The sequence below is a fragment of the Ceratina calcarata genome, unplaced genomic scaffold (genome assembly GCF_001652005.2).
Source record: "Ceratina calcarata isolate Rehan_Ccalc_2016 unplaced genomic scaffold, ASM165200v1 scaffold1, whole genome shotgun sequence".
In the NCBI taxonomy this organism is placed as follows: domain Eukaryota; kingdom Metazoa; phylum Arthropoda; class Insecta; order Hymenoptera; family Apidae; genus Ceratina; species Ceratina calcarata.
In genome coordinates this window covers 406,201-433,969 of record NW_017130860.1, presented here as the reverse complement: position 1 = coordinate 433,969, position 27,769 = coordinate 406,201, and the positions used below count along the sequence as shown (strand labels likewise).

General features: G+C 37.5%; 5 protein-coding genes across 8 annotated transcripts; 3 read left to right on the top strand and 2 right to left on the bottom strand.

Annotated features, from left to right (window-relative positions):
• Nucleotides 1–3,870: 3,870 nt before the first annotated feature.
• Nucleotides 3,871–7,774, bottom strand: CaMKI (Calcium/calmodulin-dependent protein kinase I). Its single transcript, XM_018029474.2, has 8 exons — nucleotides 6,915–7,774; nucleotides 6,015–6,149; nucleotides 5,861–5,935; nucleotides 5,522–5,784; nucleotides 5,305–5,445; nucleotides 4,723–4,849; nucleotides 4,239–4,326; nucleotides 3,871–4,145 (listed from the first exon to the last, which is right to left on the bottom strand). The coding sequence occupies exons 1-8, from the start codon at nucleotides 7,022–7,024 to the stop codon at nucleotides 3,957–3,959; spliced, it is 1,128 nt and encodes a 375-aa protein (XP_017884963.1). The 5' UTR covers nucleotides 7,025–7,774; the 3' UTR covers nucleotides 3,871–3,956.
• Nse1 (SMC5-SMC6 complex component Non-SMC element 1) lies at nucleotides 7,721–9,799 on the top strand. The gene is made up of 6 exons (XM_018029590.2): nucleotides 7,721–8,553; nucleotides 8,631–8,772; nucleotides 8,924–9,119; nucleotides 9,195–9,308; nucleotides 9,379–9,502; nucleotides 9,583–9,799. The coding sequence occupies exons 1-6, from the start codon at nucleotides 8,454–8,456 to the stop codon at nucleotides 9,621–9,623; spliced, it is 717 nt and encodes a 238-aa protein (XP_017885079.1). The 5' UTR covers nucleotides 7,721–8,453; the 3' UTR covers nucleotides 9,624–9,799.
• LOC108627766 (coiled-coil domain-containing protein 174) lies at nucleotides 9,683–11,643 on the bottom strand. 2 transcript variants are annotated; one of them, XM_018029341.2, is made up of 2 exons: nucleotides 11,423–11,643; nucleotides 9,683–11,333 (listed from the first exon to the last, which is right to left on the bottom strand). In XM_018029341.2, exon 2 carries the CDS (start codon nucleotides 11,287–11,289, stop codon nucleotides 9,793–9,795), a length of 1,497 nt encoding a protein of 498 aa, XP_017884830.1. In that variant the 5' UTR covers nucleotides 11,290–11,333; nucleotides 11,423–11,643; the 3' UTR covers nucleotides 9,683–9,792. The 2 variants fall into 2 exon arrangements, with proteins under 2 accessions (XP_017884830.1, XP_017884744.1); XM_018029255.2 differs by having other exon boundaries at nucleotides 11,502–11,641.
• A 766-nt stretch (nucleotides 11,644–12,409) lies between these two features.
• LOC108633029 (chromatin modification-related protein EAF7) lies at nucleotides 12,410–15,341 on the top strand. Its single transcript, XM_018037999.2, has 3 exons — nucleotides 12,410–12,589; nucleotides 12,680–13,136; nucleotides 13,452–15,341. The coding sequence occupies exons 2-3, from the start codon at nucleotides 12,704–12,706 to the stop codon at nucleotides 14,237–14,239; spliced, it is 1,221 nt and encodes a 406-aa protein (XP_017893488.1). The 5' UTR covers nucleotides 12,410–12,589; nucleotides 12,680–12,703; the 3' UTR covers nucleotides 14,240–15,341.
• Nucleotides 15,342–15,551: 210 nt separating this feature from the next.
• Nucleotides 15,552–24,388, top strand: LOC108629411 (eukaryotic translation initiation factor 4E transporter). 3 transcript variants are annotated; one of them, XM_018033243.2, is made up of 16 exons: nucleotides 15,552–16,179; nucleotides 17,928–18,025; nucleotides 18,115–18,188; nucleotides 18,259–18,523; nucleotides 18,584–19,456; nucleotides 19,527–19,881; nucleotides 19,961–20,094; nucleotides 20,178–20,258; nucleotides 20,329–20,496; nucleotides 20,573–20,833; nucleotides 20,924–21,113; nucleotides 21,389–21,460; nucleotides 21,582–21,863; nucleotides 22,981–23,151; nucleotides 23,240–23,629; nucleotides 24,017–24,388. In XM_018033243.2, exons 1-16 carry the CDS (start codon nucleotides 16,125–16,127, stop codon nucleotides 24,262–24,264), a joined length of 3,717 nt encoding a protein of 1,238 aa, XP_017888732.1. In that variant the 5' UTR covers nucleotides 15,552–16,124; the 3' UTR covers nucleotides 24,265–24,388. The 3 variants fall into 3 exon arrangements, with proteins under 3 accessions (XP_017888732.1, XP_017887953.1, XP_017889535.1); XM_018032464.2 differs by having other exon boundaries at nucleotides 19,958–20,094; XM_018034046.2 differs by lacking the exon at nucleotides 21,389–21,460 and having other exon boundaries at nucleotides 16,125–16,179; nucleotides 19,958–20,094.
• Nucleotides 24,389–27,769: the final 3,381 nt, after the last annotated feature.

The window sequence follows — 27,769 nt, the reverse complement described above, 5'->3', positions numbered from 1 at the left end:
AAATAATCATACTTAACTCGTTAAATACTCAAATTAGAAGAAAAATACATAGAATCTTTCGTGTAGAGCACGTCAATAGCTACAATTTTTGTATATACGTCAATAATTAATTGGATATTTTCTTCTATACTTTTTAGCACGTAGCTATTTATTATTAGCATTATTCTTCCGACGTCTGATTTCTTTTTAATTATAGGAAATGCGTTTTTCTAAGGTACATAAACTTTGGGGATTGACCAGCCAATACATCATTAATGTCCACTTTTAATTTATGCGAGCCAGTTTTTGAGTAAAATCAACTTTACTTTTTCTTTTTCTTGCCAAGCAATACATCACCGAGGTGTAAGGAGATACTACTTCTTGCTTCTTATTTCGGTGGCAATGGCAACATATCTTAAAGGGCGTCAAAAGTTACCAATGCCGACACCAATAAGACTGCCACTCTTTAGTAATCCTCGATATACCAAGAATTTGACGTGTCGAAAATATAAATTACAAGGAATTTACAAAAGTTTCAAAGAACAAATCAGCATTTTCGACAAGTTTTAAGAAACGCGCAATTATTGGCACTGTACATATATACCGGATTATTAAGATATCATTTGCGTAAAGTTGCGTGATTATTTTTCTCAACAGCGTTGATTCTTTGTATAATTTAACAATAACGACGAGACATCTGATACAGTATAATCGTCCCCGCGTGCACAAGTTCTCAAGTACCGCTTGTGCAACGAGAAAGTTTTACAATAGAAACAAGTCCTTTGACAAATATAGGAGCGTTCAGTCACGCTCAATTTATAGGCAATATATTTTTAATCAACGATGCATTCTTCCCGCCTTGCTCTCTGTTTCACTCTCGCTATTTCGCTTTCGCTTCATGCACACTGTCGTCAGTCTGGGCGCGTAAATACATGTAGTTTCAATTGTCACGATGGAATAAAACTGTGGTAACAAGTTCATTGCTATTTTAAAATCAGCTTAATTTTACAATCACATTTTGCAATGTTCCTGCCGATATGTTTATTCGTGTGGCACAGTTTTTTCGCGTTTTATACTCTTTGTTTCATTTCTAAAATACAAGCTAAGCTCTGCTTATAGTTTCACTCTAAAACTTTAAATTACAAGCTCGTCAAGTAACGGCATAAAAAAAATACGCTTACTTTGTACAACAAACCATTCCTGATCAGATGACACGATGTTGCGTGTAGTCGAGTAACGACGGTGAACTTTCTTCAATTAAACAGGAAACAGAACAGCGACGAGTTGAACTTTCATTTCCGAACGAGGTGTCCAACATTCTGCAATTTTTATGTACATCATCGTGTCATCGGTAATCTTTCAACGATTGAAACTCTCGTACCAACAGTAATTTCGACAAGAGCAATAAATGATAATTGTTACATCTGATATTTTATCATAAATTTTATAGAGTATAACATTTGCCTTATACTTGATATTCAATTATTATCGATTTCCAAAATGTAGCGTTAATATACGAGTACCTTAATTTTCTTCATATGGCATCAACTACACGTGCCCGGTACACGGACGGATGTCTAATATGATACTTTAAAGTGATATTATCATGTTTATAGTTCAAGTTTAAGAGAAAAGAGTATTTTTATGATAAAAGGAGTGCCCGCTCGATAAACAGCAATAATTAACATTAATCTTCTATTCGAGTACTTTGGATTGTATTAATACAATTTAGATTTATTTGATCGAAACCGCGTTTTAAAAGGGACAACATTGAAATTCTTTCGATACAATTCTTTCGCGTATATATATTAATAGGTAATGGATTTTGTTCTCTTCGGTTTGTATGTAATAACAAGAGTTGAAACGTCCCGAAGCACTGAAATCAAACTCTGAAATCATTACTCAATGTACATACATTTCGTTTGAGAGAGGATTTTACATATCATATTCGCAGCATACTTTGTCATTAATCATCTTTTATATCGATTTATCATTGAGTAAAAGACCACGTCGTTATCACAAGTTTACGATATTATTGCATTTTACCTGCAATCACTTGTAAAAAAATAAAGTAACAACACCAAGTACTAAAAGCATTCTCGTAACATTTCGTCAAGTACTAAAAGCATTCTCGTGACATTTCGTCAAGTACTTGTTGTAATTTAAACACTGTGCATGTACTGCACGCGACCGTGTATAATGAGATACAAATATAAATAGCTAGATTATATTTCAACCTTTTTCTTGGAACTTGTACAATGATACATTATCGCCGTGATCTAGAACAAAATGTTAAATACAAAAATATTTGTATCGAGTTGACCACAACGCAACGACGTTATACATATACTTACGTCTAGGTTTATATTAAGAGAACGTAACATACATAAATAATATGCACATTGTTGTGCAACGTATATAGAGGAATAAAGATCACTGATTCCTAACAACGAGTTGAAATATATCGCTTTCTACACTTTTCTTCAACAAGACGAGCCAATCTCATTCTACGATTGAAAACAAAACTAGAATGCCTAGGGCGAGGCAAAATGATTAAAAGAGGTATTAGACCGAAAGAAATTACAAACTGTACAAAAATATACATGTAGTTGCTCTTATAAAAAACATTATAAAAAAATTGCAAAACCGACTCTGTATAACTTGCTTTTTATATTTGCATCTTGCAGAGAGACTTAAGAGAATTATGTACATTTTTCCATCGAATTTCGGTTCAACGTACGGATAAAAGATCGGTAGAGCAATTTACACGTATGTATACACACATTAAGTCTAGTTGCTGATGAATAGCCGGTTTAAAAATCTCTAAAGTGTACTAATACCGCTGTGCAACAAAAGGGTGCACGCAAAATTGTACATACATATTTTTTGCAATACAATGCGCTCGCTATACATCGGTGTCATGAATCAAGATACATTGCTATAATCGTCGGTAAAACATAAAAACAGATATAGTTAAAAATCAGATCCTACACAGTCTCACAACACGCTTCCGTATGGCAAGATTTTCTTCTCCTCGTCTTACGAAAAGCTCACTAAAAGTTTGTCTTTTGTTTCTTAAAACGCTACTTTAGAGGACATTACCACTCCAATCGTATCTCTCATTGGAAAAAAAGTACCGGGCGAAAAGCTGTGTGTATGGAATTTAAAGCATGTGTCATCAGAATGGAATCAGATTTTCGCGTCGCAAAAAATCATCTACGTAGCACTATTCGTTACACCAAACTTTATAAAAAGATAAAAATTTGTCGTTGTACTGTTTGCCTCGTTTCTTTTTACACGTTTAGTAAACTTGATCCAGCAAGATTTTCTATTCTCCAGTGTCATGATATTTTACATAGTATGCGCCAAGTTTACCTAAATGTATCAGCTACGTCTATGTTCAATCGAATCGGTGCCGTCGGCATGCCATCATCGTTCAACACGTGTACCTATTCTGGTACTAGGCTAGTAGGCTGGATTCTATTGCAAACAAGGTAACGGGAACATTTTTTTAACGGAAACAAAATTGGCAACGAGGGCGATAAAATGAGAAACGCCTTATATCGCGCGGGCTCTTTATACTCGGATACACGCATGTATATAGTTTCTGTAATGTACATAATCGGTGGAAATCGTGTCGTAGGATACCACAATCAAGCAGATTAGCTGGAATCTATACAAACTCTTGCCGCGTGAATACGGATAATATTTTGGCAAGAGGATAGTTTATATCCCTTGATAGAAGAAAGTTTAGCAGCGTGTGGCTTAGCTTCTCTTGTGTTTTCTCTGCTTTTTTCTAAGGTACGATACGTTCTTTCGAAACAGAGTAGACAGTGCGATTTGTATGCTACCCCACAGCTTGAAGCGTTTGTTGCGCAAATATAACGGTGAGTTTGTCGGAGTAGTGATCGGAATGGGAGCTGGAGGATTCGAGGCCACCAAGCTTGCGACCGGCACCGGTGGCTCGCGTGTCTCCTTCAATTGGCTCGAGGCTCCACTGGTCTGGGTTGTTGGTGACTGGTGGGGTTGGATTGCGATTGATCGGGGTAAGGCATGGGGTTGCCGCTGGAGGGGCCTGTCATTCCTTGCTCCTGTTGTTGCTGGCCGCTGCTGTTGAACGCCAGTCGTTGCATTTGCCGTACGACCGCGGTCGCGTTGAAGGCTTGCTGCAACCATGAGAGAAGAGGAACACTTTCCTACGGAGCCTGGCGAGCAAACACACCGAGTCAGCCACTTGTAAATCGTCCAACAATACTAACCTTCCACCTTGATTTGGCGAAATTCTTTTTAAGTTGTTCCGATACAGTACCGTGGATGTCTATATTGCTAGCCGCGTTGCCGGATATCCTGGAAATGAAAAGGATCGATCGAACGATGCTACGCTGGTAACGATTGTCTATTCAATGATTCATTTGATCAATCTAACATCTATCGGGTTAGATCAAACATGTTAATTTTATTTCATTCAATCTTGAGATGAGCTTTTCACCGTGATACGAACCAGAAAACAATGATCAATTTTAATAGAATTAATATAATGGATGACAAAACAATTCATCTACTTACTTGATCCACATCAATCTTTTATTTCTAAAAGCAATTCAGTTGCCTGCGATACTCTTATCTCTAATCTAAAAATACGACTGCCGGAAAGTTGAAAAGTTACGGACATCACTCCGCTTCAAATTTCATTGTTGAACATAAATCAGATTCGACACGTCAAAAGTGCAATAATGATCTTACCAAGGGTGACCAAGGGCTTGCTTGCACGTATAGCGTTCCTCGACGTTGACGCACATCAGCTTGTGAATGAAATCCTTGGCCGAGTCACTGATGTTGTCCCAGTACGGCGCATCAAATTCAAATTCACCTACAACAGTCTGGTTAGCTCCTTGCTATAGAGTAGACGATTTTTCTATAATTTATTTCATGTGTTTAAATGAATTGTTTTATTTGGAAAAAGTACCGTTTGATTCATGACTTTTATACGACAAATGTACCTCTCTTACGACCGAACCCCCCTTGGAATCACTTTTTACCGAATGCTGATTTGATATTACGACTCGATGTTATTTTCAACGATAATTTTTTATAAACAACATTCAAGACTTTCACAATGAATGCGGACGCACACGATAGATTGTTTACTTACTACACTAGCGTGTATATATAGCAGCTTACAAAAACTAGAATAGTACCTTAAAAATGAAAATTTCAAGTTAATGTACAGCCGCATGTCGAGCCTAAAAGTAGTACCTAGATTGAAGTGATGGTATAATCCTTCCAAACACCAGAGAAATTAGTACCCCGGAGTAATTTCATTACCTTTCAAGATTTGTGCAAACAGGTTCGCATCGTTCTCGTCGTAAAATGGTGGATAGCCGCACAACAAGATGTAAGAGATGACTCCTATGCTCCACACGTCGACAGCCTTCCCATACGGTTTCTGTGCCAAGACTTCTGGAGCTGTAAATGCAAATAACAACAATAATACGTGCAATCCACGAGTACGCGTAGATAGCTTAGTAAAATTCGAACGTACCCACGTATCCTGGAGTGCCACAAGCAGTTGCCATGATACCAGAATCTTCCGTTTTCGACAGACCGAAATCACTTATCATGATCTTGCTGTCTTCGTCAGGACTATAGTATAAAAGATTTTCAGGTTTGAGATCTCTATGCACGACACCCTGGTCGTGCATATAGTCCACAGCTTCTAGAACTTGTTTTATCAAACCCGATGCATCTTTCTCTGTGTAGGAACCTTTCTGAACAATTCTGTCAAACAGTTCACCACCAGTGACCCTGATGGAAACAAAAATGAATATTGAACGTGTTTTTCTAATAATATAGTCATTTCCCGGAGATTAAAGATACTAACAATTCCATAACTAGGTACACCTTGTGTTTGTCCTCGAATGTTTCCAGTAACTGAACAATGTTGGGATGTTGTAACCTGGGGAACAATAGAATGTCATTTTTACTGCTCCATCGAATGTAAATCGAATTCGATACGAATGGTTGAAAAAGTTTACCTTCTCAGCACTCTAATTTCATTTTCTAACGAGTCTTCCTTCCCTTTCAACGCTTTCTTGTCAATGATTTTGATGGCATACATTTGACCCGGTTTGTCTTTGCTTTCTGCCTGGCGTACTTCAGAGAAAGCACCCCTGTGATAAGCACATGAGATATCAATTAATAAAAATTGGTGTATCGTAACTCTGACGTAAATGCGATAGGACTTGCATCTTTATTTATAGTTATTAACAACTCGTACGATGCACAAGAACATTTATTACCCAGACTTTTAGTACAATGACAGACTGCATACAAATGAGTTTTGTCATGTTTAATGCAAGTGTTTTAACAAGATGATAGAATTTTCATTGTGCATACGATAGTATTATTTTTAGTCGCAGGTGATTCAAGCAGCTGGAATGAGAGTGTGTCGATTGTATGCACTTTAAAGTTAATTGTACAATAACAGGAAGTGTTTCCAACTTGTTATCAAATTGATGGGGATTATTTGAAATAAAAGAAATTCTTGAGAATATAAAAAAATTATGCACAAACAGCAGTCAATAAAAATAAAAAACTGTCGCAAGTATCTATATGGTGCATATTGTAATTCGAGTTCTAATTTAAACGTGTTAATAATACACGGGCGAGTATAAAACTGAGATATCTATAGGCGAATAATTAAATTCGTGCCAATAGGTAGCTTTTGGATGTAACAAGACGTAAGAGGAGAGGTTGAAAACGCAATTGAACAAAGTTCGTAGCGGGAACCGATCGTTTCATTAATTAAACGATATTTCGTCGACTGATTCTGTGAAATTCGATGACAATACGAAAGACATGCATGCAAGAATTTTCGCAGCAAACGTGTTCTATTGCTTTTCGATACGCAGTCCTGAGCAATGTATAGTACATACGTTCCAAGTAATCTATTGAGGGTATACTTGTCCTCGACGAGCGGCGATTTATCATCTTTTCCGTCCTTCTTGATCTTCTTGTTCGAATCCTTCTTACCGAATAGTGGCATCTTTATATTCAAGTATTTATCACGATTAACAACAAATCACGCACGGTCTCGCGAAAACCCTATCTTCGAGTGTCTCAAATTCTTCCTTAACGCCGATCCTGGATGGGTTATCCGTTCGTCAGCCAAATAATCCGATAAATACGTGGAGAAGGGAGAAAGGGAGAAAGAGAGAGAGAGTGAGAGGAAGAGAGACAGAGAGAGAGAGAGGAGAAAGAGAAAAGTTGAAAAATTCGTCGTCCCGTCCACTATGGGTTTAGTATAGTTTTTGATCGTTCGGCAGTGATAATCAGGCAAAGAGGAGAAAAAAAAAAAGATCGTCGTCAAACGCTTCGTAAGATCATCGTTTCAAAGCAGCAATAATGATCATGAACTCTCGACCTTTCCGCGAATGTAAACGATAGCAGATAGCCGTGCACTACGATGCTCCACTTGGCGCTTATCCGTGGACCGAGTTTGACACGTATCCGTTCCGCCGCACTATTTCGTTACCGCTACCGAAACGTTTTATGAAAGCGTATCGGGCTCAGGGTCGCGGCCTCGCGCCCTCGCTAGTGTTATTGCAGCAGATAATGCCAGAATGCCACCCGCACCGCTCCTCGGAGCTCCTAGATCTCGCTTTATCGCACGAAACAGGTGTTGCTCCGTCTTATTGTTTCCGATAAGCGCGCACCGACATTCGGACAGATCATGGTGCACCTGCTGCACTATCCGCGACTCTCGGCGTCTCACACCACACGCCGCTTTCCGATCACGATATATATCTACCTATATTAAATACCGTATAGCTCGATCGTAGCGCCCGTTCATGATACAATACGCATGCAAAACCGCAAAACGTCAAGATTATTATCATGCAATCAATATGATTATCGGATATTAAGTGAAGTGCTCTTGATTCGTAGCGGACAGGAAATTCTAAAGTGTTGCGAGCCTTTCGAAAAGTCCGTGAGATGTCAAGAAAAATTGATGACACAAACATTTTCCTTTATAATCATTTCGCAAGATTTATGTATACGGCATTTCCTTACGTAATTTGAAATCACTGTACGAAGAAATCGAAATTATTTGTAAATACTTTATTGGCAAAGGTTGCGATACATATATACATTTATATGCACGTCTGTGGTCGATTTATATATACACGTTCACGCCGTGTTGCTCAACGATCCTTGCAACAACGCCAGGCATTTCGAATAAAGATTCTACAAAGTCGCATAGATTTATATGCTAGCGTCGTACAAAGATTTATTTGCGAGTTTAGATGTAATACATACATGTACATGTATATATAATTGTTACGCTATACGTGTATTAGAATGGCGCCAAACTCTTGGAAATCGTAGTTTACATAAAATCAAAACAAGACAACGTGCGTAATTACTTAGATAAGATTAAAAACACGCAAGGTATACTTGTGCAGCTGTAAAAAATGGTTTACGATGATCGGCATAAAACGCTTTTGCAAGCAATTATCCACAAAGGTCTTTTACATGAAACTAGAGTGAAAGATTTGAGTATTAGGTTGTTTAGTGAGTAAACTGTTGGCTTATTCACTTTCGTACAATTCTTTCTGTACACGTCTTGTACTTACTTGTATGTATTGTAGATGATGATAATGTATCGAAAAGAATAAATGAAATAAATGAGAAACTGTTGCCTGTAGATATGCTGATAAAAAAAGCACAGTGTGAAATTACAGGTCAGGTATACTGGGTCTTCATAAGCACCGTACTTGACGATATAACCAAGTGGGTACAAGTTTATTAATTTATCGTTAACATCATGTTTTTCTAATATTTATTAGTCTCAGAAATCACCGTAATCGTATGATTACTCTCCTTCTTAAACCGACCTATATACCGCGGATGAATCGAATCCTTCTTGACTCTGCTCTTTTAGATTTCAAACAGAATTTTCCAAAGAACAATTGGCTTTCGTACGAAATATATTTTCTGAAATTATGGGATCAGAAACAGGATGTATAGAAAGTATTAAGTGTTTGAATTTATGCTCCATACCAGAAGTAAAATTATCAACGACAAATGCCGAAATATTCTTAGAGGATATAGTTGACAGAAAATGGTTGATTCAGAAGGTATTATTAATAGGATTGATAAAATTTTTGAATGCAGTTGTCTCATTTATATTTTCATTCTTTTGACATTTATAGGACGGCTTTTTCTATTTTGGTGTAAGAACTATAACAGAATTAATGCCATATTTCAGAGCTAATTTTGGAAACAATTTAAGTGTCTGCTGCCTTTGTAAGCAAGTTGTTTTTCATGTATGTTATTTAAAACGAAACACCGAATCGTGTAATTCATCTCAAGTTAAACTATCATTTTGTTCATCAGGGCAAGAGATGTGACAACTGCGACCAACTTGTGCATTTATACTGTTTAAAAAGACTGTCTATGGTTCATAATCCTATAAAGTGTCCCAACTGTAACAAAGTCATCAAAGACATGGATTTCTCTGGTAATGTTACAACTTGACCCATTTTCTTCTCTAGTTTTATCTATGAACCTGATATCTTTGAATAAAAATATGACGTACAGGTATGTTGAACGATGTGGAGATGGAAGATGCAAGTGAATAAGTCTATAAAGAGAATCCAAGTATCGAGAAGAGAAAATTGAATTAATTACGCACAAGAAATATACTTACAATACTTTATATCGTACATGTTTTCTATACAATGAATTGATATTGTACAGTATATTTACAACAGTGTGTCCAGCATAATAACGTAATATGATACAAATGCTTCAAGTAGTTTGACTTTCTTCAAATTTTTTCCTTAAATACCTAAGCCCGGCTGCTATACTCGCTTCGTCTATGTTTCTATTTGGTTTTATTTGACTATCGGTCGCATCATTGAATCGATGTTCAACAGTATCTGAAGGATCACTGCTTCCTTCGGTCAAATTCTGTTGAACGTTAAAGTCAGGCGGAAGAGGTATATCATAAGAATCTATACTCATTTCGTTACAATTTTCAACGTGATCACGTGAGTCAAGTTTCTCATCATTCCGAGTACTTGAAGTTGAATCAGGCTGATTACCCTGAGAGTTCTCCGAGTTCAAGTAACCAGCACTCTTAAAATTCTCATACATTGGCCCAAATTCATTAATCCTGGTTTTCCTACATTTGTCGACCCATTCCTCTTGAGACATTTCATACCAATGAGTCCTCTTTCCTAAAAGTTCTCCGAGAGCTTTTATTTTGTTTTCTTTCTCTGCTTCCTCGTCCTTTTCTACATTTTTGTTCTCATCACCCTCTTGTTCCTCCTTGACGTCAGGCACAGTTTTTTCTGTTGGACTTACATCAGGCATATTTTCCGATATGTTTTGATTAGACTCATTATCGTTCTTCTCCTTAAATTCTTCCTCTGTTGTGTCTATAGGTAATCCTGCTCTCACACGTTGTCGGATTCTGGCCGCCTTCAGCCTGTTGTGTTCCATTTTTTCTTTCAACTGCTTTAATTCCTGTATCTCTCTCTGCTTTCTCTCTGTCTCCTTCCTTAAATTAAACAAATTCTCTTGCTGCTTCATTCTTTGCTCTTCGTCCGTTGAAAATGCATAGTAACCAACACCATGGGTTCTCGCTTCGTCAAACAAGACGTCTTGATAATGTATATTAACTTTGTCTGCCAACTTCTTGGATTGCTCCTCCCATTTTCTCCTCATAATCTCTATTTCACTTTCTTTCTCCTTCTCTTTACAACTCTGTTCAACATTGTCTTTAGTTTTTGGATCAATACCTTTTTCACTTATTATTTGATGTTTTATCAATTGATCTTTTTCTTGCATGAAAGGCAAATCTTCTTTTAAACACCTTCTCGTGCGACCAAAACAGTCCTCATATTCTACCCAATCATCTTCATTTTCCAACATCTCATCAGTCGCATCCTCTGGTAAAGGTTCCTCCTCAGATTCGTCTGATTTGTTTGTAAAATCGACGAGAAAATTCTCGTTGGTAGTTTTAGACTTCTTCAATTTCTGATATAATCTTGCCTTTGCTTCCAACATCAATTTTGATTTCTTATGAGTATCAACGTCCTCGATGTATTCAGATTTATCCGAATTCTCCGTTTTCTTCTCATTTCTAATTTTCTTTAGCTTCTTCTTTTGGAGCTGTGGCACAGTGTGATTCGTCTCAGATTTTAACTTCGCCTCGTTCACCTCCTGCTGCTTCTTTAAAAGTTCTGCTTTCAAGCCCACTAGAGACGAAAAGTTTACGTTGATCTTTTTCGCATTATTCATCGTTGATACATTTGTTGAGTCTTATTTTCTTTGTTCGACAACACCTGGTAAAGTAAATAAAATATTTAATTATCGACTCGACTACGAAACGTCAATCCAAAAATCTACAGGTTATAATATTTTCAACATTTACCGTTACAAGAATGCAGGAATCGTAGTACGCACAACTTAACATACATTATTACATTAAAAAGCAAATGTGTTTAAATTACCTTAAAAATTTAAGCTTGCTTTCATTGCACTAACAACAAAGTGTTGTTTGTGTATCTCAACTTTGACAAGAGTGAGTATTTCGAAGAACGTCGTTCCAGTAGACAATATCTACTTATATTTAGACTGCTACATTCTGCAGTTACATCGTTGTTTGAACGAAATGATAAAAATTATATTATAAACTAGATAAATAAGTATGTCTTTCTGTCTTTAAATATCATTGAATATAATAAAAGCCATAGAAATATTCAAGAGGAATCGTACGAGTTCTATAAACTCGAAATCTGCGATTTCTTCATCTCCCCGTATCATTAAAATGCATTTTTACGACTTTTATTGACGATATCGTGTCCCATAAACATGTCATTAATTTTCATTATCATCTCCTCAACTTTAACAATCAAGGATTCAGTAAAACATTAATAAAACTATTAGGGGTGGTGCGTGTGTGATTAAAGAATTGACAGATTTAGGTATGCATATTTATTATTCTGCCATGAAAGTAAGTTTATTATCGAAATAAATCTAAAGTTATGCATATAAAATTAATTAACGAAAGATGAATCAAAAAGATATATATATTTTCAACAACTTGCAACTGGCGGCGCGGTGATTGCCCGAATGTAATAATTATAATTATACGATTCAAGTAATCCGTTAAAGTTGCGATTATTGTTCATAGAAATGCATGGACGAAAATAAAAATTACTCGATGCAACATTACATGAAATAAACAATTATTCCTAGAAGAAATATTATACGGAAGGTATTCGAAAATGTCCAAGTTATATACGGAGCCTTAGGCTCGATCCCTAAGTGATACAAAAGAAATTCTGAAAAAAATTGTTTGCTTCATTTCAAAGTTCGGAAGTCGTGTAACGGCGTCTCATTCGGGGTTACAGCTATTGCGAAGCGTTGGATTTCCTATTCCTTGGCATTCCGGCGCCATTAGTCAAGCCAAAAATCGATTGTCGATTATCAAACCCATCCTAAACCTGAAGCTGGCGATCTGCTACTATGTTAGTCATGTAACTTGCGAACACCAAACCAGAGTGCAACCGACACGTTTAATGCACGTTGGACACCGGTAAGTATATAATCGTGACTCGTGCAGCAAACGTGGTTCGTCGCTTTCGGACTTTGTTTCTACACGTATAACAACGGAACACGCTTGGAGAGCTGCGTAGAAAATCTTCAGGGCATGAAGAACGTGATGGCACGCCGTAAAGCTGCGAAACATTTGGACGCGGAGGTCGTGGATAAAGCGGCGGAAGCCGGCGACGTTTCGCCCCCAAAGAAGAAAAAAACCGTGGCGAAGACAGCGAATGAGGAGGAGAAGCCGATGAGATTGCCGAGGGCTGCGAAATTGGCGAAGCCAGAAGAAACAGAGGAGACGGAGGTGACCTCGACGGTAACTAAGAACACGAAAACAAAAAATAAAGCGGTCGTCAAAGATGCTTCGGCGCCGACGAAAGTGAATTCGAAAGCCAAATCTGTGACGAAAAAGAGTAAGGAGATAGAGGAGAAAGACGATAATAACGCGGATGCAGCGAAAAATTCCGAAGAGACAGAAGTGAAGAGGACACGTACGAAGGCTACCGCGAAAAAGGCGGGAAGCGAGCCGATCGAAGAACGTAAGTTTTCGAAATTTTTCTGCTACTTTTAACGATATTGTTGCGAACACGGCAGATACGAATACAGAAAGACGAATAGTGGCAGTGCTGCTTATTAAATTAATTTGATTTGCTTATTCGAATTTGAACGAATTTACGACGCTGAAGAAACTTCCGCCATTTTTTATAAATGTAAATTTCAGTTAAATTTTTATAGAGATTTTCAAAACAAGATGTTGTTTTCTTTGACAATTTTATTTATTAACTAATGTTCATTTGATACAACAGTGTTTGTTATGTGTTAATTAATGTACAATAATCTTGTAATAATTTCAGCCAAAGGTAAATCAAAAAGCAGAGCAAAGAAAGTAGCTAATACTGAGAATGTAGAAAATTCTGAAGCACCGGTTGCTAAGAAGAAGAAACAAGCACATGCTGATACTACCCAGAAAGAAACTAAACCCAAAACAAACGCGATAAAGAAGAAAACTGATGCTGAAGAAAAGACCAAGACTACTAGCAGTAGGTCCAAAACAAACAGTAAGGTTATCGATGGTGATAAACCAAAAAAAGCACCAGTAGCAAGAACGACGAGAGGTCGTAAAAATGAAGCTAGTCCAGAGGAAGCACCAAAAGATGAGGATGAAAATGGAAAAGATGTCTCGTCTTCTTCAGAGCAAACACATGGTGACGATGCAGAAATTCAAAACCAAGACGTCGAGAATGATCAACCCGAATCATTGGCTCCGACAGCGAAGAAAGGGAGGACTGTGAAGAAGAAGGAAACGGCACCAAAGAAGGTTTCCAAACCGCGTGGTAAAGCTAAAGAATCCGCTGGTCTGCCAGCTGCCGCAAAGAAGACACGAAAGAAGAAAGGAGTAGCAGCAGAAGAAAACGGAGAAAAGTCTTCGGATGATGCATTGGAAGAGGAAAAAAAGGTTCCTTGGGCCATGCTAAACGATGACGATATGCAAAAATCGTCCGATGAAGATGACGCTGGAAAACCTGATCTTAATGCCACCAAAGTGATTGGAAGTAATACAAAAATTGATGAGACAGGTATAGATATCAAGAAGAATCCGAATGAAGTTGAGGAAATAAGTGCACCCGAATCAGAAAATTAACGACGAATATTCTATTTTTAATTAATACGTTTCTTATTATATTTTTATATATCATTAATATTTTAATATATTTGATAAAGACGAAAATGTCTATGGATATCCGGGTTTACTCCATAGAAACAAAAAAAGGAAAGAAAAAAAAATAGAAAGAGAAGATTCCATAAATCATAAAACATCAGTAATATATTTTGGTCGCGTTACTGTTCTAAGAACGAACATACATATTTATTTTTTTCAAAGCACTGCACATACCAGAGAATAAAAAAATTCTTTTGTTAGTATGTGATTCCGCAGGACATTTTTATAAGCGACACACATCGTAATATATTTAATAATTTCATTACATTCAAGGTAGTTTATATTTTAGACAGGAGAAAAACAGTGGCTAGTGTAGGGTGTCGAGCATTCCGTCTTTGATTAAAGTCATTTTTAACATTGGAATGTCACACTAGAAAAGTATAATATAAGAAGGTTTGTCAACTTTTTTATTACGTTTAAAAACTTGGTGTATGTCGTAAGTTTAGATGTAGGAAGAGATTCACAAAACAATTTGTACATAATTATACTTTCCATTAAATTGACATACACTACATTCAGACTAACACACTTCTAATGTTTTTCGTAACACTAAACCAACAGATTGTAAGTTTCTCTTAAAGCAAGTAGTTTGGAGATAGATTCCTTGAAATTTTGAAGAGTGCCAAACAAGAATATTTGATTATTTTCAGTTCAACAAACATTTACCATTAATCGCTAATTTGTAACATTTGTTTTTTTTTTATTTCTTCATGTTTGCTTTTATATAATAAAGTTCTTAATGTTTGACAAAAATATGTGTTTAAATATACTTGTTATACATCCCTCATTATTTCGATAGCTGTGACTTGTGAATAAGTTGTAATAACGGAGGATGTAATGTAAATTATTATCTGCTGCCGTTTGTATATATGTATATACATAGTATACAATGTATACATACAGCGAAGATAAAAGTTAAATCTGTACACGAATATTTGTATTACTATTCATTCAAGAAGTTGTCGTTGTGTAGTTTCGAATACCCAGTTTGAAACTGAAATAAATTGACATGTTCTTTAATATAGAGAACAGCTTTTTTTAAACGATTACTCTGTGTACCATGTCACTGTGTGCGTGTGTGTATTGTAAAAATATTGGAGATGCACCCTTACGATGGTAGAGATGGCGCCCCGTTTAATGCAATGCTCGCACGTATAGATATTGTATGCCTAGAACGCTCTCCGTTGTGGATCAAGGAAGCAGTGAGAAACAACGGCGGAAGTGGGGATCGTGCGCCATTTTCTATTTTTGCATAGCAGTGAACTAGTGTTGTGTGTGTACATTTTTGTGTGATAAATCGATGGATAACTAATTAATTGTCGGAGGACGTGCCGATCTAATGAAATGATATTCGAGAAGAACACGTGCTTCGAATCTCACGCGATTAAGTTTTTTTTTCTCGTTCGCCTCCTGTGTTACCGTGCGTAAACCCGTAAAGCTCTAAGCACGTAAACACTTTTTCTTCATTTCTCTTTTGAACGAAGTGAGAGTGGCCGGGGCCATCGGTAATTAGAACTGTTTAACGAGCCATCGACGTGTTACGATCGGTTCTCACCCGATCGCGATTCTTTTCCTCGCTTTAAAGATATATTAACTGAAAGATATAGAAAGGAAAACCTGTCTGTGATACTAAACAGTACTAAGGTATATAGTTAGAATATAAACTCTACAATTAGATGTACGTATGTATGGCGTATGAGACGTAGATAGATCACATAAAAGATCTAGGAAAAAAATATAAAAGTCTGTATAGTGTGCGCTGTGAAATTTACTTTACTCAAGGAATAAAACGTGTTAAAGAGCAAGAATGTCTCAGGACTCTGTGACAAATGACAAGCAACTGCCAACTCCTAAAGATGAAGGTATGGGACCCATCAGTTTACTTTAGAACATTACAATTATACCTACGTATACACCCGAATCACTATTCGTAATCATTGTTCCCTTTTCAACGTTCATCCGAGGCTTACGTTTAGTCCGCTTCATTTTGCACATTGACGTAACCTGTATTGCCCGCTCCTGTTAATACCTTCACGAGGTTTATCGTACAGCATACTGCTGCACTCGGTTTATTATGAATTATGTTCATTACAAAAGCAAAACACAGAAAATGAAATATTCCCATGTATGACGGCAATAAATGTATTTTTGTTAGGACCTTCTTTGTTTGAGATAATAATGTGCATATGTTATATTTATTTTTATTTTACCAGTAGACATAGATTTTCTTTAGTGGAGTTCATCACAACCATTGTTTTATGATGTATGTAAACTGTTGTTACTTAGAAAGACAAACAGTTTCATGGTCTGGTCTTTTCGGTGTAACAACATGTTTCTAAGAAGAATAAAACTTGGCGAAGATACCTACGTTTCTTTAAAAAATCAATTTCCTTCCACTTCTTTACATTAAACTGAAAAATGTAAACTACGTACCTCCTGAATAATCATTGGAACATGATTCAAATTACATAAGATAATAACACAAGTAGATGGTATTGGAAATTTCTATTGTAAATCTTAATTTATACACGTTGGGTCAAAGGAAAATTCAGTTATAAATTAGGTTTAATCGTGCACATAAACAGAACCAATCGAGTATAAAGTTGACAATAACATTCCAAGGGACGTATTCTATTGGATCGTACCGAAACTCTGCCCGTATAAAAACCGACCGGTATTTAGTTTGCATCGTGCTGTACGACGTGTAGTATCTATGAAAACTTAAGAATCTTATTTCTCAGGCACGTTACGCGGACGTAAGCGCGATCGGGAAAAATTAACGCGGTTCAAAACGACTTCGTTTCACGGTGCGAGATTACGCGAATCGTTGAATCGAATTCACCGGATAATTTTACACAGTTATCGTGCGTTTCCGATTTATTAAGAAAATCCTGTAGCAGAGTTATAATTCGTTACCAGGAATATCAATCTTCCCTGCCGCGTGGATAACATCTTAATTAATTCTACCTCCAGACTTGTAATAATTTCGTTTCATCGCGTTTTCCTGTGTGTTTCCGTTAACCGAATTCGCTGCTTTTACACTTTGCCCGTCTCGTCCTTCAGTGATAAATATTTGTCCGAGTGCTCTCGAGACGGTTCAAGTCGCAACGGTTCATAAACCTACATACGTAACTTAATTTCGTGAGAAGATGAAGGTAGACACGAATAATAATTGGTATAGACGACCACGAAAACGTCCACTTGTAGGACCCACAGGATCTCCTTTACTAGACGCGACTCTGGTTGCACAAACCAGGATCTGTCGATGGTTTCGTAAAAATAAGTCCGTTAACGCTCTAAAGCGAGTTACATTTCGTAAGTACATTCACTTAAATGTATTATATATTTGTCGATTTTCGATGGCAAAAGTTGTAAAGGGATCTACCGACCGAGCATTCAAATCTTCGCCGAATTCTACGCCGCGTGTACAAGTTCGTTATGCCAAATAGTTTGTATACAAATCTCGAATAGGTTCGCCGAGAGTAAGTTTCTAATGGAAGTTTTGAAAATTGTTACGTAACGTACACGTCCTAGTGAATTTGCGTAATTTTTGAACGTAATTTCAATTCGATGCTATTGACACTTTTTTACTATTTTCGACGTTTTTCAGGAGATGAAGCAATTATATCCATGTCGGTGGCTGGGGAGGTAATCGACACTTCGATTATGAAAGTGGGCCGTTCGAGGCCCCAATACCAATATTCCCGGGTATTTACTTGCGAAATTTTTTATTACATCTATGTCGCGTCGAGGCTTATGAAACTATATATAAAACTATGTTAATGATTCATTTTCAGGAGGAGTTAATGATGATAAAGACTTTGCCGTTATCTAAGAAGAGACCTGATTTCTTAGACATCTCATACAACAAGTATGTTCTACTTTATAGGCTGTTGGGAGATCATTGTTCTCTTACAAATTCTATTTATTTTTTCCCCAAGTTCGCGCGGTCTATGGGATCCTGAACGTTGGCATTCTGGCAGAAAGCGAAGCGATACACCTCCTAAAGATGAACGGACTGGACGTAGTGATCAGATTACTGAAAGTCATAATAAACGTCGGAACGGGGATCCCCGAGAACGAATACGGAAGGAACAAGATGGCATAGTGTTGAGTCCGCAACGCAGGAGTTTCAATTCGGGCTGTTTTGTGAACGTGAATCAACCTCCGAGCCGACGTCCCGAGAGTCCGATAGGGAAGGCAGAGGTACTCTTAATTAGTCTTGAAAGGGTTCAAGCTTGTTGCGAACAAGGGAAACGTTTACAGGTGAGCCATAGAGAGCCTGTTCGACGAATCGGAAGCGGAAGGATTTTAACTCGTGATATATGGGATTTCCGACCGGAGAACGAGAAATTGGAGCCTGCTTTCCGGTCTGGGCCGGCGAGCAGCGGTGCTTCTTTACGCGACCGTGACATTAGGGATGTTGGTAAAGATCGGGAGAACACGAGGGAGAGAGACCGCGATCGTGACAATCTGCGTGAACGAGACGAAAGGACCGAACGGTACGAGCGAAGATCCTTTGGTCGCGATTACGGGGACAGAGATAGGGAACGTGACAGGCCGGCAGAGCGGAATGATCGTAATCATCAATCGGAGCGCGATAAGGATCGCGGGCGGGAACGAAGATATAGCAATGATCGTAGGCGAACTTTCAGTGATAATCGTAACGAAGCTGATGAACCGGAGTGGTTTAGTTCAGGACCAACGTCTCAGCATGATACGATCGAGCTGAGAGGCTTCGAAGATATTCCCGAGGAAAAGGTGGTTAGCAATAGCAATACTAAGAATAAAAAACAGGCCCCGGTACAAAAGAAACGCGGCAAGAAGAGCTCGTCGGAGAAGGATGAGAAGCAGACCGAGAATTCAGCAGGTCCGAAGGGACGTAGCACGCCGACCGCGATGGATCAGCCGATGAACGCTGTTGTTGCACCGCATTCACCAATTTCAGAGCAGAGCGAGTCCTCGTCAATGGCACAGAAAGCGAGTCATGAAACCAATGAAAGTGCCGTGACAGAAAGTAGCGAGACCGCGAATAATTCTAGTACCACCAACCGGAATCAAGAAGATAGCCATCCCGACTTCAATCTCGACGAATTCCTCAAATCCGATACGTTCCCTGGTGTTCCTGGTCTCTTAACCGTAAGTTTTTCATTTATAGGGATATACAACGATATCATTACGTACGAAACGATGTTTCATTTTTGTACAGAACGGAGTTGGCTCGAACGGAGGTTCCTGTTCACGATTCAGTCAGTGGTTTAAAAGGGAAAGTCCGGTTCAACAAGTGGACAGCCGCAGGACTTCTATACAGGACGATATATTAAACAATCTCCTGAACGATATCACTGAGCCAAATATCCAAATCCCATCGGTAACAGAATCCAACACGTACTTTGCTCCCATTTCTCCTGCCAATACGACGACAACAAACAATAGCACATCTACTACTGGAGTGAAATTATTGGAAATGCTGCAACGCGGAAACAAACCGAGTCAGAACGGTCAAGGGGACGCGTCTGGCACCGTCATACCGATAATGAAGAGCTCATCGATTAAAGACATGGGTGAGACTTCGCAAGGTTCCGTTTCCTCGTTGTGGAACACGATGGAACGCTGTATGATGCTGTGAATTTCTTACAGAAGTTGGTGGAAAAGTAGTGCACAGCCTCGAGGAATTGGAAGCACGTATGAGAGGTGGTGCTCCGCCACCCACGTCTTCGACTGAACAACCTCGTGTAAATAAGACTGAAGAAGATCTCTCTGCTTTTAAAAAACTGGTAATGCTACCTGGTTTCTCGTTTAAATAAATAAGTAACACTTTTATCGCGTTTATTCACATACTATTTTACTCGTGATTCAGCTTGCTCAAGTGACGGGAGGACAGGCTATACCAGCAGCGAATGGTCCTATTTCTCAGAAACAGCCCGTGACGATAATTCAAGTACGATATCATATTTCTCCTATTGTCAGATTCTATTCCGCGTGAATTGTAACGTGTACATTTTCTACAGTTGCTTAACTCGCAAATGAAAACACAACAGATTGCTTCTAAGCAATCGATTCCGGAATCAATGCATGCTACGACGTTTAATCACGTCGGTTCTCTTGGACCGAACCAGCATCAACATCAAGTGCAAATGCAGCACGAGAATCTGATGAAAGTGTTGCAGATTCAGCAGGTTAGGTTATTCTCTTCGAACAAATTTTGTCTTTTCGAGAAAATTGATATTCATAAATCAGGATCGTTTCGAACAGCAACAGAAACAACAACAACAACAACAACAGCAGCAGCAGCAGCAACAGCAACAGCAACAGCAGCCGCATTCCGATATGTTGTCTATGATGATGGGCGGTCAGCGAATGTTAGGTATGAGTCCCGTTCCTCCGGAAATGCAAATGATGTTGAACAATGCTCCAACGAGTCAGGAACTCCTCCAACGACCAGAAGCTCAAGCCATCATTCAAGGCCTCCAACAGGGAGAGATAACCAGGCAACATCTTATACAACAACTCCAGGTTCGCATGTTCATGCGAAAGATACAAGTTCACACGCAATAAAACAGAATTGTCTAACCGTTTCATGTTTTCCAATACCGTGTTCGATAGAATCCAGCCATGCAGCATCGTCACAGGGAAGTGCTAGTGAACATTTTGAAAATGTACGGCGGCACTACACCACGCACGATAAGTCCACATCCCAGTGCACCGACTCCTCAAGATCATATCTTGCAGCAGATGTTGTACCAGCAGCAGCAGCAGCAGCAACAGCAAAGGATTCCTTCTCCTATAAACAATGGTAAGTAGCGCCTGTTGCTTGTCTTGATGGAACTTGTAGCAGAGTTTATTTTCCGTCACTCTTATATTTGCCATCAAGAAACTGTTCATTTGTCTGTAAGCTTTATTTTCAACCTTATTTTTCCGGTACTCTCTGCATCTTTACAGTTGAAGTACTTTTTGTGCAACCTTTTATCAGTCTTTCTCTTCTCTCTTTAATTAAAATTCATTTATAAGAAGAAAGATCGTAATTTTAATAGTATAAATCATATACATATGGTGATATTTGGAATGCAGCTTATTGTCCACCTTCGATAATATCTCCGAATCTGACTGGTAGCTCCAGTACTTTAACGGTACAGCATCCAGGTAGAATATCAAGAATAATACAATTCTTTTCCAACACGCAACTCTGATAGAGGCATTACAGCCAGGGTGAAGCGATTGACTCGTTTAAAAACACACTTGATTTTTTTATTATTTTTAACAGTGATGCAACATAGAGTTCCCTCACCGCGGGAGATTGTTATGCATGCTCAGTCTATAATGCAAAGCGCACTCATTAAGCAAAAGTTGGAGGAGCAACGCGAGAACTTCCGTAAGCGACAGGATCAGCAGCAACAGAAGCAGCAGCAACAGCAACAGCAACAAGCTCAACAAAGAGCATCCAGTCCTATTAACTCGCCGGTGAAGCAGACGATGAGCCCGACACCGCTTGCTTTTACCCCGACATCGGTGTTGCGTAAAATGACTGCCGATAAGGAACCTGATGGTGCGAATCAGTCTAATCATCAATTAGAAACGAACTATTTACTTTCTCATACAATGAACGAGTCGCGTAATAATAACTATCGTGACGCATTTAATTCCAAAAACATTACGTCCATGCAACAACCCGCTTCTCGCGATGGCGTAATTATTCAGCTTACTAATCATAAAAAGCATGATCACTTATCTGAGATTGACGTTTCGGAAAATTTACCCGAGTCGAATCATAACGGCAACTTAGAAGTTGAGGAGTCCGCGTTGAAAGAGAAGTATTCTCCTTCGCAACAAAGAGATAAGAATAATAATTCGAATTTGGAGATATCGAAGGAGAAGCTTGTTAATGAATCGTTGAACGAGAACACTTCTGGTAAAGAGACGGACGTAAAACATTTAAATGATACGAATGATGATAACGATAGCAGTCCTCTTATTGCTGACGAACTCTTAAAACAGTTTGAGATCGAGACAGTAACAGTTGACGCTTTAGAGAAGACAGAGGAAAATCAGATATCAAATTCACAGAACGATGAAGTTGTTGTTTGAACTATTTGAATTTCTAATATCCGATGTAACAGTATTGTTTTTTTATTTTCCGTATGCAAATTACGATTGATAGTTTTGTTTTCTTTTCTTTCTCGCATGGCACTTTTAACGTGTTTTCTAAATTGATTTACGAATTATATACACAAGAATGAGTCTTTTTAATTTCTAATACTAATATCGTTCCTTATAATTTACACTTTCCTAGACCGATATACAAACATATTACAAGAAAAAAGTATGTTTAAATAGTTTTAAAATAAAACGCTGTATAAATATATATTATGCTTTAAGTTTTCCTTTACACTTATTCATTTTTCCTTCAATGAACTACTACAATAGAATTTCACACTTTAATGCATGTATCTAAACTTTTCACGCTTCTATGATTAAATGTGGATAAGGGATTTGCATGTATTTGGAATTGAATGGCATGTATGTTAACAAACAATCGTAACAAACAAGTCACGAAACACAAATGTTCTTGCGACCGTATAAACTAATTAAAATTATTAACAATCCTTACTTTTTCCTATCTATCGTTTGACTCCATCAAAACAATTGTTTTTAAATTCCTACAGGCAACAGTAATGATGCATCGAAGTTGGCTGCTCAATCACAAGCATCGCAAATGCAGCAAATGCAGTCCGCGGTCCAATTACTGACGCAAGGAGTACTTTCCCGACACAATACTTTACGATCTCAATCTGTTCAGCCAACGTGGACAAACCCAACTATTAAACAACATCCAGGTACGCGAAATGTATCGTCGGCTATTTCAAAAATTTGGCACGTTCTTTACGCGTTATTTAAACCCCACGTTCTCGTTAATTATCGTAGGTCGACCGATAGTGAAGGGTGGTAATGCTAGTAGTGGTAATAACGCTGGTAATCAATTCCAATACAGTGGAAACACAGATTTCCAACAGCAGCAGCAGCAACAGCAGCATAGAACGGTTTCGAGCGTGTACGGTAATCCGGCACGCTCTAAACATACTATGACCAGTTCCATACCGCACCACAATGTTCCGCAGTACAATGTTGCTCAAAACTCGATGATAAACCAGAGGTCGAACATTATGAATAACCAAATGAAGGTGCAACAGGCTCCGTCGCATCTGGCCAACATGCAGCATCAGCCACCGCAACAGCAGCAACAGCAGCAACAACGGACTCTCAATTCCCAGATGCAAATGGTCTTAAATCAAAATTACAACTCCAGCCGCGCAGGTAGTTACAAATTACCGATTATTCGATACAAGTTCTTCTCGAATCCACTAATGTAATTTCTTCGATTCAGGCTTTATCCCCGTTTGTAAACTGTTGCATTAATTTTATTGTTCTAAAATATTTTCAGGTGTCTACCTCTTGTCTAACCAAATTGCATGCAACGGTGTTCAGAAATTGGAATAGTTAGATCTCCCTTTTTAGCTGTTCGTCTTATTTAAACCAGTCTAGACAGCATTTATCTTTGGATCAAGTTTAAAGTAATCAACTAACATTTATATTAGGACGTCCTTTGTTTTTGTATTATTATATCGCTAAAGCGTTGTTTTCCAATATAAGAGGTGCGCACAGGCGAATGGCATAAGAGAACTCGGGGAATATTTTTCGCAGATGGACGAGTACTGCGGTCACAACCACTGAATATGCCCGTTGGTCGTCAAGCGTCGCCAGGTTTAGGATACGTGGGTAGCAACGGCGGAGATCTTTCACCTACTTCGAATCAGTTGGCGCGATGGTTTAGCCCGGAACTTCTCGCTCAGGCCCGGGCCGGTAAACTCCCAGAGCTTGGACAAACAAACGTTTTATCTTTGGAAGAATTAGAAAGACTTCAACACGCGTCGACTACAGTGCATAATTAGATTAATGTCGTACCTTCTTATACGTTCAATTGCGAGCACAGGATCATTGCCACCGGCAGCCGTCGATCTAACAAATTATATCTTTCAAATTAGATGGCTTTTCATATTAAACAGTGAGTATGAAGATCCACTTCGATTACGAGAGAGGAAGATTACCATTACGTGAAAAATCCTGCTTGCGTAATACAAAGTCATTTAGGTACTGAACCTTAACGGAAGTAAGGTTTCTAGCAAAGTAATGTCCACTTTGATAAGAGACATTTTTGAACACGATACGCGAATTAGTTCGGAGCAGTATTTCCTTTCTACGGGAACGTCTTTATTTCTCTTCGACTACCCATCGACTTCGATTTGTTTGTAACAAATTTTACATGATACGTCGACTTAAGGATGTATTGGCTATACAGTCAATCCCAAAAGTTTATGCACTTTAGAAACGCATTTTTTTTAAAGAAATCAGACGTCGGAAGAACATTGCTAATAATAAACAACAACAAAAAAATTTCGATTTTTCCGAGATTTTTCCAAGGGGTACCCCTTCAAATTTTGCAAAATTTTCGTTTTTTGCAAATAACTCCCAAACCGTTAGACCTACGGGAAAATTCTATCAGACCTTTCTTGTAGAGGACAACGAGATCTACAATTTCCATATAAAAAGTTTTCGCTAGCGACAATAGTTAACGAGTAATTTGCAAAAAACTGCTTTTTCGTTTTTCGTCAATAACTCGTAAACTATTGATGCTAGCGAAAACTTTTTATANCATACTTAACTCGTTAAATACTCAAATTAGAAGAAAAATACATAGAATCTTTCGTGTAGAGCACGTCAATAGCTACAATTTTTGTATATACGTCAATAATTAATTGGATATTTTCTTCTATACTTTTTAGCACGTAGCTATTTATTATTAGCATTATTCTTCCGACGTCTGATTTCTTTTTAATTATAGGAAATGCGTTTTTCTAAGGTACATAAACTTTGGGATTGACTGTATAGCCAATACATCCTTAAATGCTATAAATGTACAGAGGAATACGATATAGGATGGAGGATAATTAAAACAAGATAAGTCGTTTAAAAATGAACAGCTTTCTATGGAAAAAGAGGAAGAATTATTGCTTATAAGACTGAACAAAAAAGATACGGAAATTCTTACAAATGACTATGAGAAAGTAGTATTTCGGTGTGTTTCTGAATGGCAGTAAGAGCAGGTATACGGACGACAGGTTTTTAATTAGAAATTACAGCGCTGGTTCCATGATCGTTTACAATCTTTATCGTACAGTTAATTACTGTGCTACAACGTCGTTTATTCTGTAATTTATTTTCTTATCCCGAAGCTTGCGAAGTCCTATTAGCTGAATAATTACGATCGAAACCTTAAGAGAGTTGCGAATTGCAGCACCCGCAAGTACAGTTACGTGTAAAAAAAAGAAGTGTCATATAGTATATTCTACATGTATTATCATGAGGAATGTGGCCGTACGAACAGAGCGAAACCAGAACGACTATTCATCAAGTCTTGCATATATTAAGGAAATAAATATATAATATATACTTTGTAGAAGCGCGATGGTACACAGTGTTCTTATCATGTTCGAGAATGAAATTCGGGACGAAAAATGTTTGAAACGCTACGCTAGCAAAACAGATAGAGAAATCGATTTGCCGAATTTATTTAAATGGAAAGGAGGGGAAGAGATTATTCACCGAAATAACGAGAACATTCCACCGGTTATGGAGGGACAGAAACAAATTTATAAATTGGAAATGTTCGATTATCGATATTGCTGTCAACACATGTTTTGCTTTATAATTAACTCGTTACTTTTGTGATTAGATTTTTCGTATCCTAATATTTATATCTAACCAATAGCGTCAATAATAATAATAATAACAATAATAATAATAATGATAATATAAAAAGTTGTTCTACATTTTTTTATTTTACTTTTTTTTATCAGAATTGTTACTTGGTTGATGATTAATATGAACTAAAGTCTCGTATGAAACTGCATTTTCCTTTGATTTAAACTTGCAACACATTCGGCTCAATTGGGAAAAAATATTTTTTCTATACTTCACTTTTTTGTTTACGCACATGTTTAGACCATTTCATTCGATTCCAATTTACGCAGATATTATTAAATCTATATACACTATTTCCAATACTCTATATAATAAAAAACGATTTCCATACTTGGATGTCTTTTTACTTGTTGAAATTTTTAAAAATTTTGTTGACTCGTTATACAAGCGTAATGATTATACAACGTTTTGCGAAATAATGATTATACCCCTATGAATTGGAACTTACGGAAAATAATTCGTGTAGAAAGTTTCATGTATTTATTAGACAAATTTCGAGAGATAATGCACACTGGGGTCTAGCAAACTATGCCGCAGCTGTGCTGCGAATACTGTGGGAAATGCGATACTTAAAATTTTTCGGGGCTTAATATAACTTCTATTGGAAAAAAAAAAACAAATTTAGCGAAACATGTAATATATTGTCTTAATCAGTATAGTTAGGAATCCGATTTTTTAGTATTTTCGTTGTTCGAATGTTTCTCGGTATACTTCGAAGGTGTAATGTTCAAATATAATTTTTAATTATCTGATCAATCTCTGTTCGCCCTTAGACTTTACGTAATGCGTCCGCAATTATGCAAAAACTGTGCTACATAAAAGATAACAAAAAAAAATATTGGAAGTTATTTACCGGAGAGAATGTAATTACTACAAGTACTGCCAAGAACAAAAAACGTATTAGTGTTATTAAGTGAGAAGAGAAAAAGAGGAGTGAATGGTGACGTTCGTTCCCTAATATCACTTTCCAAGAACATGTTGCCTTAGGAGAGGCTATCACAATCTATAATAAAAACGAGGAAGAAGAGGAATATAACGATTTAAATGATGAGATGTGCTCTTCACAAAGCAAATTGCATTTATGTTAGACTCATTTCTGAGCATAGTAAACGCTTAACCAATATTTGGTGGAAAATGTTTCTTATAAAATTGTAACGGACTTTTACTTCACTTTTTTAAAAAGAAATAAAAAAGAGAGTAATAGTGATTTGCGCTTTATTGATTATATAGTGCCGCGAAGGAGAACTCTGTCCCGTGAAAGCTCGCGGTCTCGGAACACTAAGGTTGTTTCGTAACTCGAAAATTTTTGTAAATAATTCAAATCGCAACTAAAGTTTACTGGCCGTACACTGGCCCGGTAATTTGTAAATATAAAGTTACTACATATTACATTATGTGAGATCGAGAACAAGAGAAAAACATCACAAATAAATACAAAGAACTGTAATTGTAATTTTAGTCATTTCATTTATTTACTGGAATGAAGTGAAATTAAAATAGCGATAATTAAAATCTAACATTTGTTTGGTGTTTTATTATGGAGAGAACTGACCTAATACTTTTAAGTGCATAACCACGTGTGATGCAATTTCTCTATCGAATTTTTATTTCACATCGATAACCATCTTCGAGTGG

Excerpts from the sequence above, each read along its gene's own strand:
- CaMKI (XM_018029474.2), bottom strand. The coding sequence starts at position 7,024 with ATGCCACTATTCGGTAAGAAGGATTCGAACAAGAAGATCAAGAAGGAC. Across the intron at positions 4,850-5,304 it reads GTTTGCACAAATCTTGAAAG|GTGAATTTGAATTTGATGCG; the intron begins GTAATGAAATTA and ends AGACTGTTGTAG. Across the intron at positions 4,327-4,722 it reads CAAGCCCTTGGTCACCCTTG|GATATCCGGCAACGCGGCTA; the intron begins GTAAGATCATTA and ends TTTCATTTCCAG.
- Nse1 (XM_018029590.2), top strand. The coding sequence starts at position 8,454 with ATGGTTTACGATGATCGGCATAAAACGCTTTTGCAAGCAATTATCCAC. Across the intron at positions 8,773-8,923 it reads GTACTTGACGATATAACCAA|ATTTCAAACAGAATTTTCCA; the intron begins GTGGGTACAAGT and ends CTGCTCTTTTAG. Across the intron at positions 9,503-9,582 it reads CAAAGACATGGATTTCTCTG|GTATGTTGAACGATGTGGAG; the intron begins GTAATGTTACAA and ends TATGACGTACAG.
- LOC108627766 (XM_018029341.2), bottom strand. The coding sequence starts at position 11,289 with ATGAATAATGCGAAAAAGATCAACGTAAACTTTTCGTCTCTAGTGGGC.
- LOC108633029 (XM_018037999.2), top strand. The coding sequence starts at position 12,704 with ATGAAGAACGTGATGGCACGCCGTAAAGCTGCGAAACATTTGGACGCG. Across the intron at positions 13,137-13,451 it reads AAGCGAGCCGATCGAAGAAC|CCAAAGGTAAATCAAAAAGC; the intron begins GTAAGTTTTCGA and ends TAATAATTTCAG.
- LOC108629411 (XM_018032464.2), top strand. The coding sequence starts at position 16,125 with ATGTCTCAGGACTCTGTGACAAATGACAAGCAACTGCCAACTCCTAAA. Across the intron at positions 20,259-20,328 it reads AGCCCGTGACGATAATTCAA|TTGCTTAACTCGCAAATGAA; the intron begins GTACGATATCAT and ends CATTTTCTACAG. Across the intron at positions 21,461-21,581 it reads TTTAACGGTACAGCATCCAG|TGATGCAACATAGAGTTCCC; the intron begins GTAGAATATCAA and ends TATTTTTAACAG.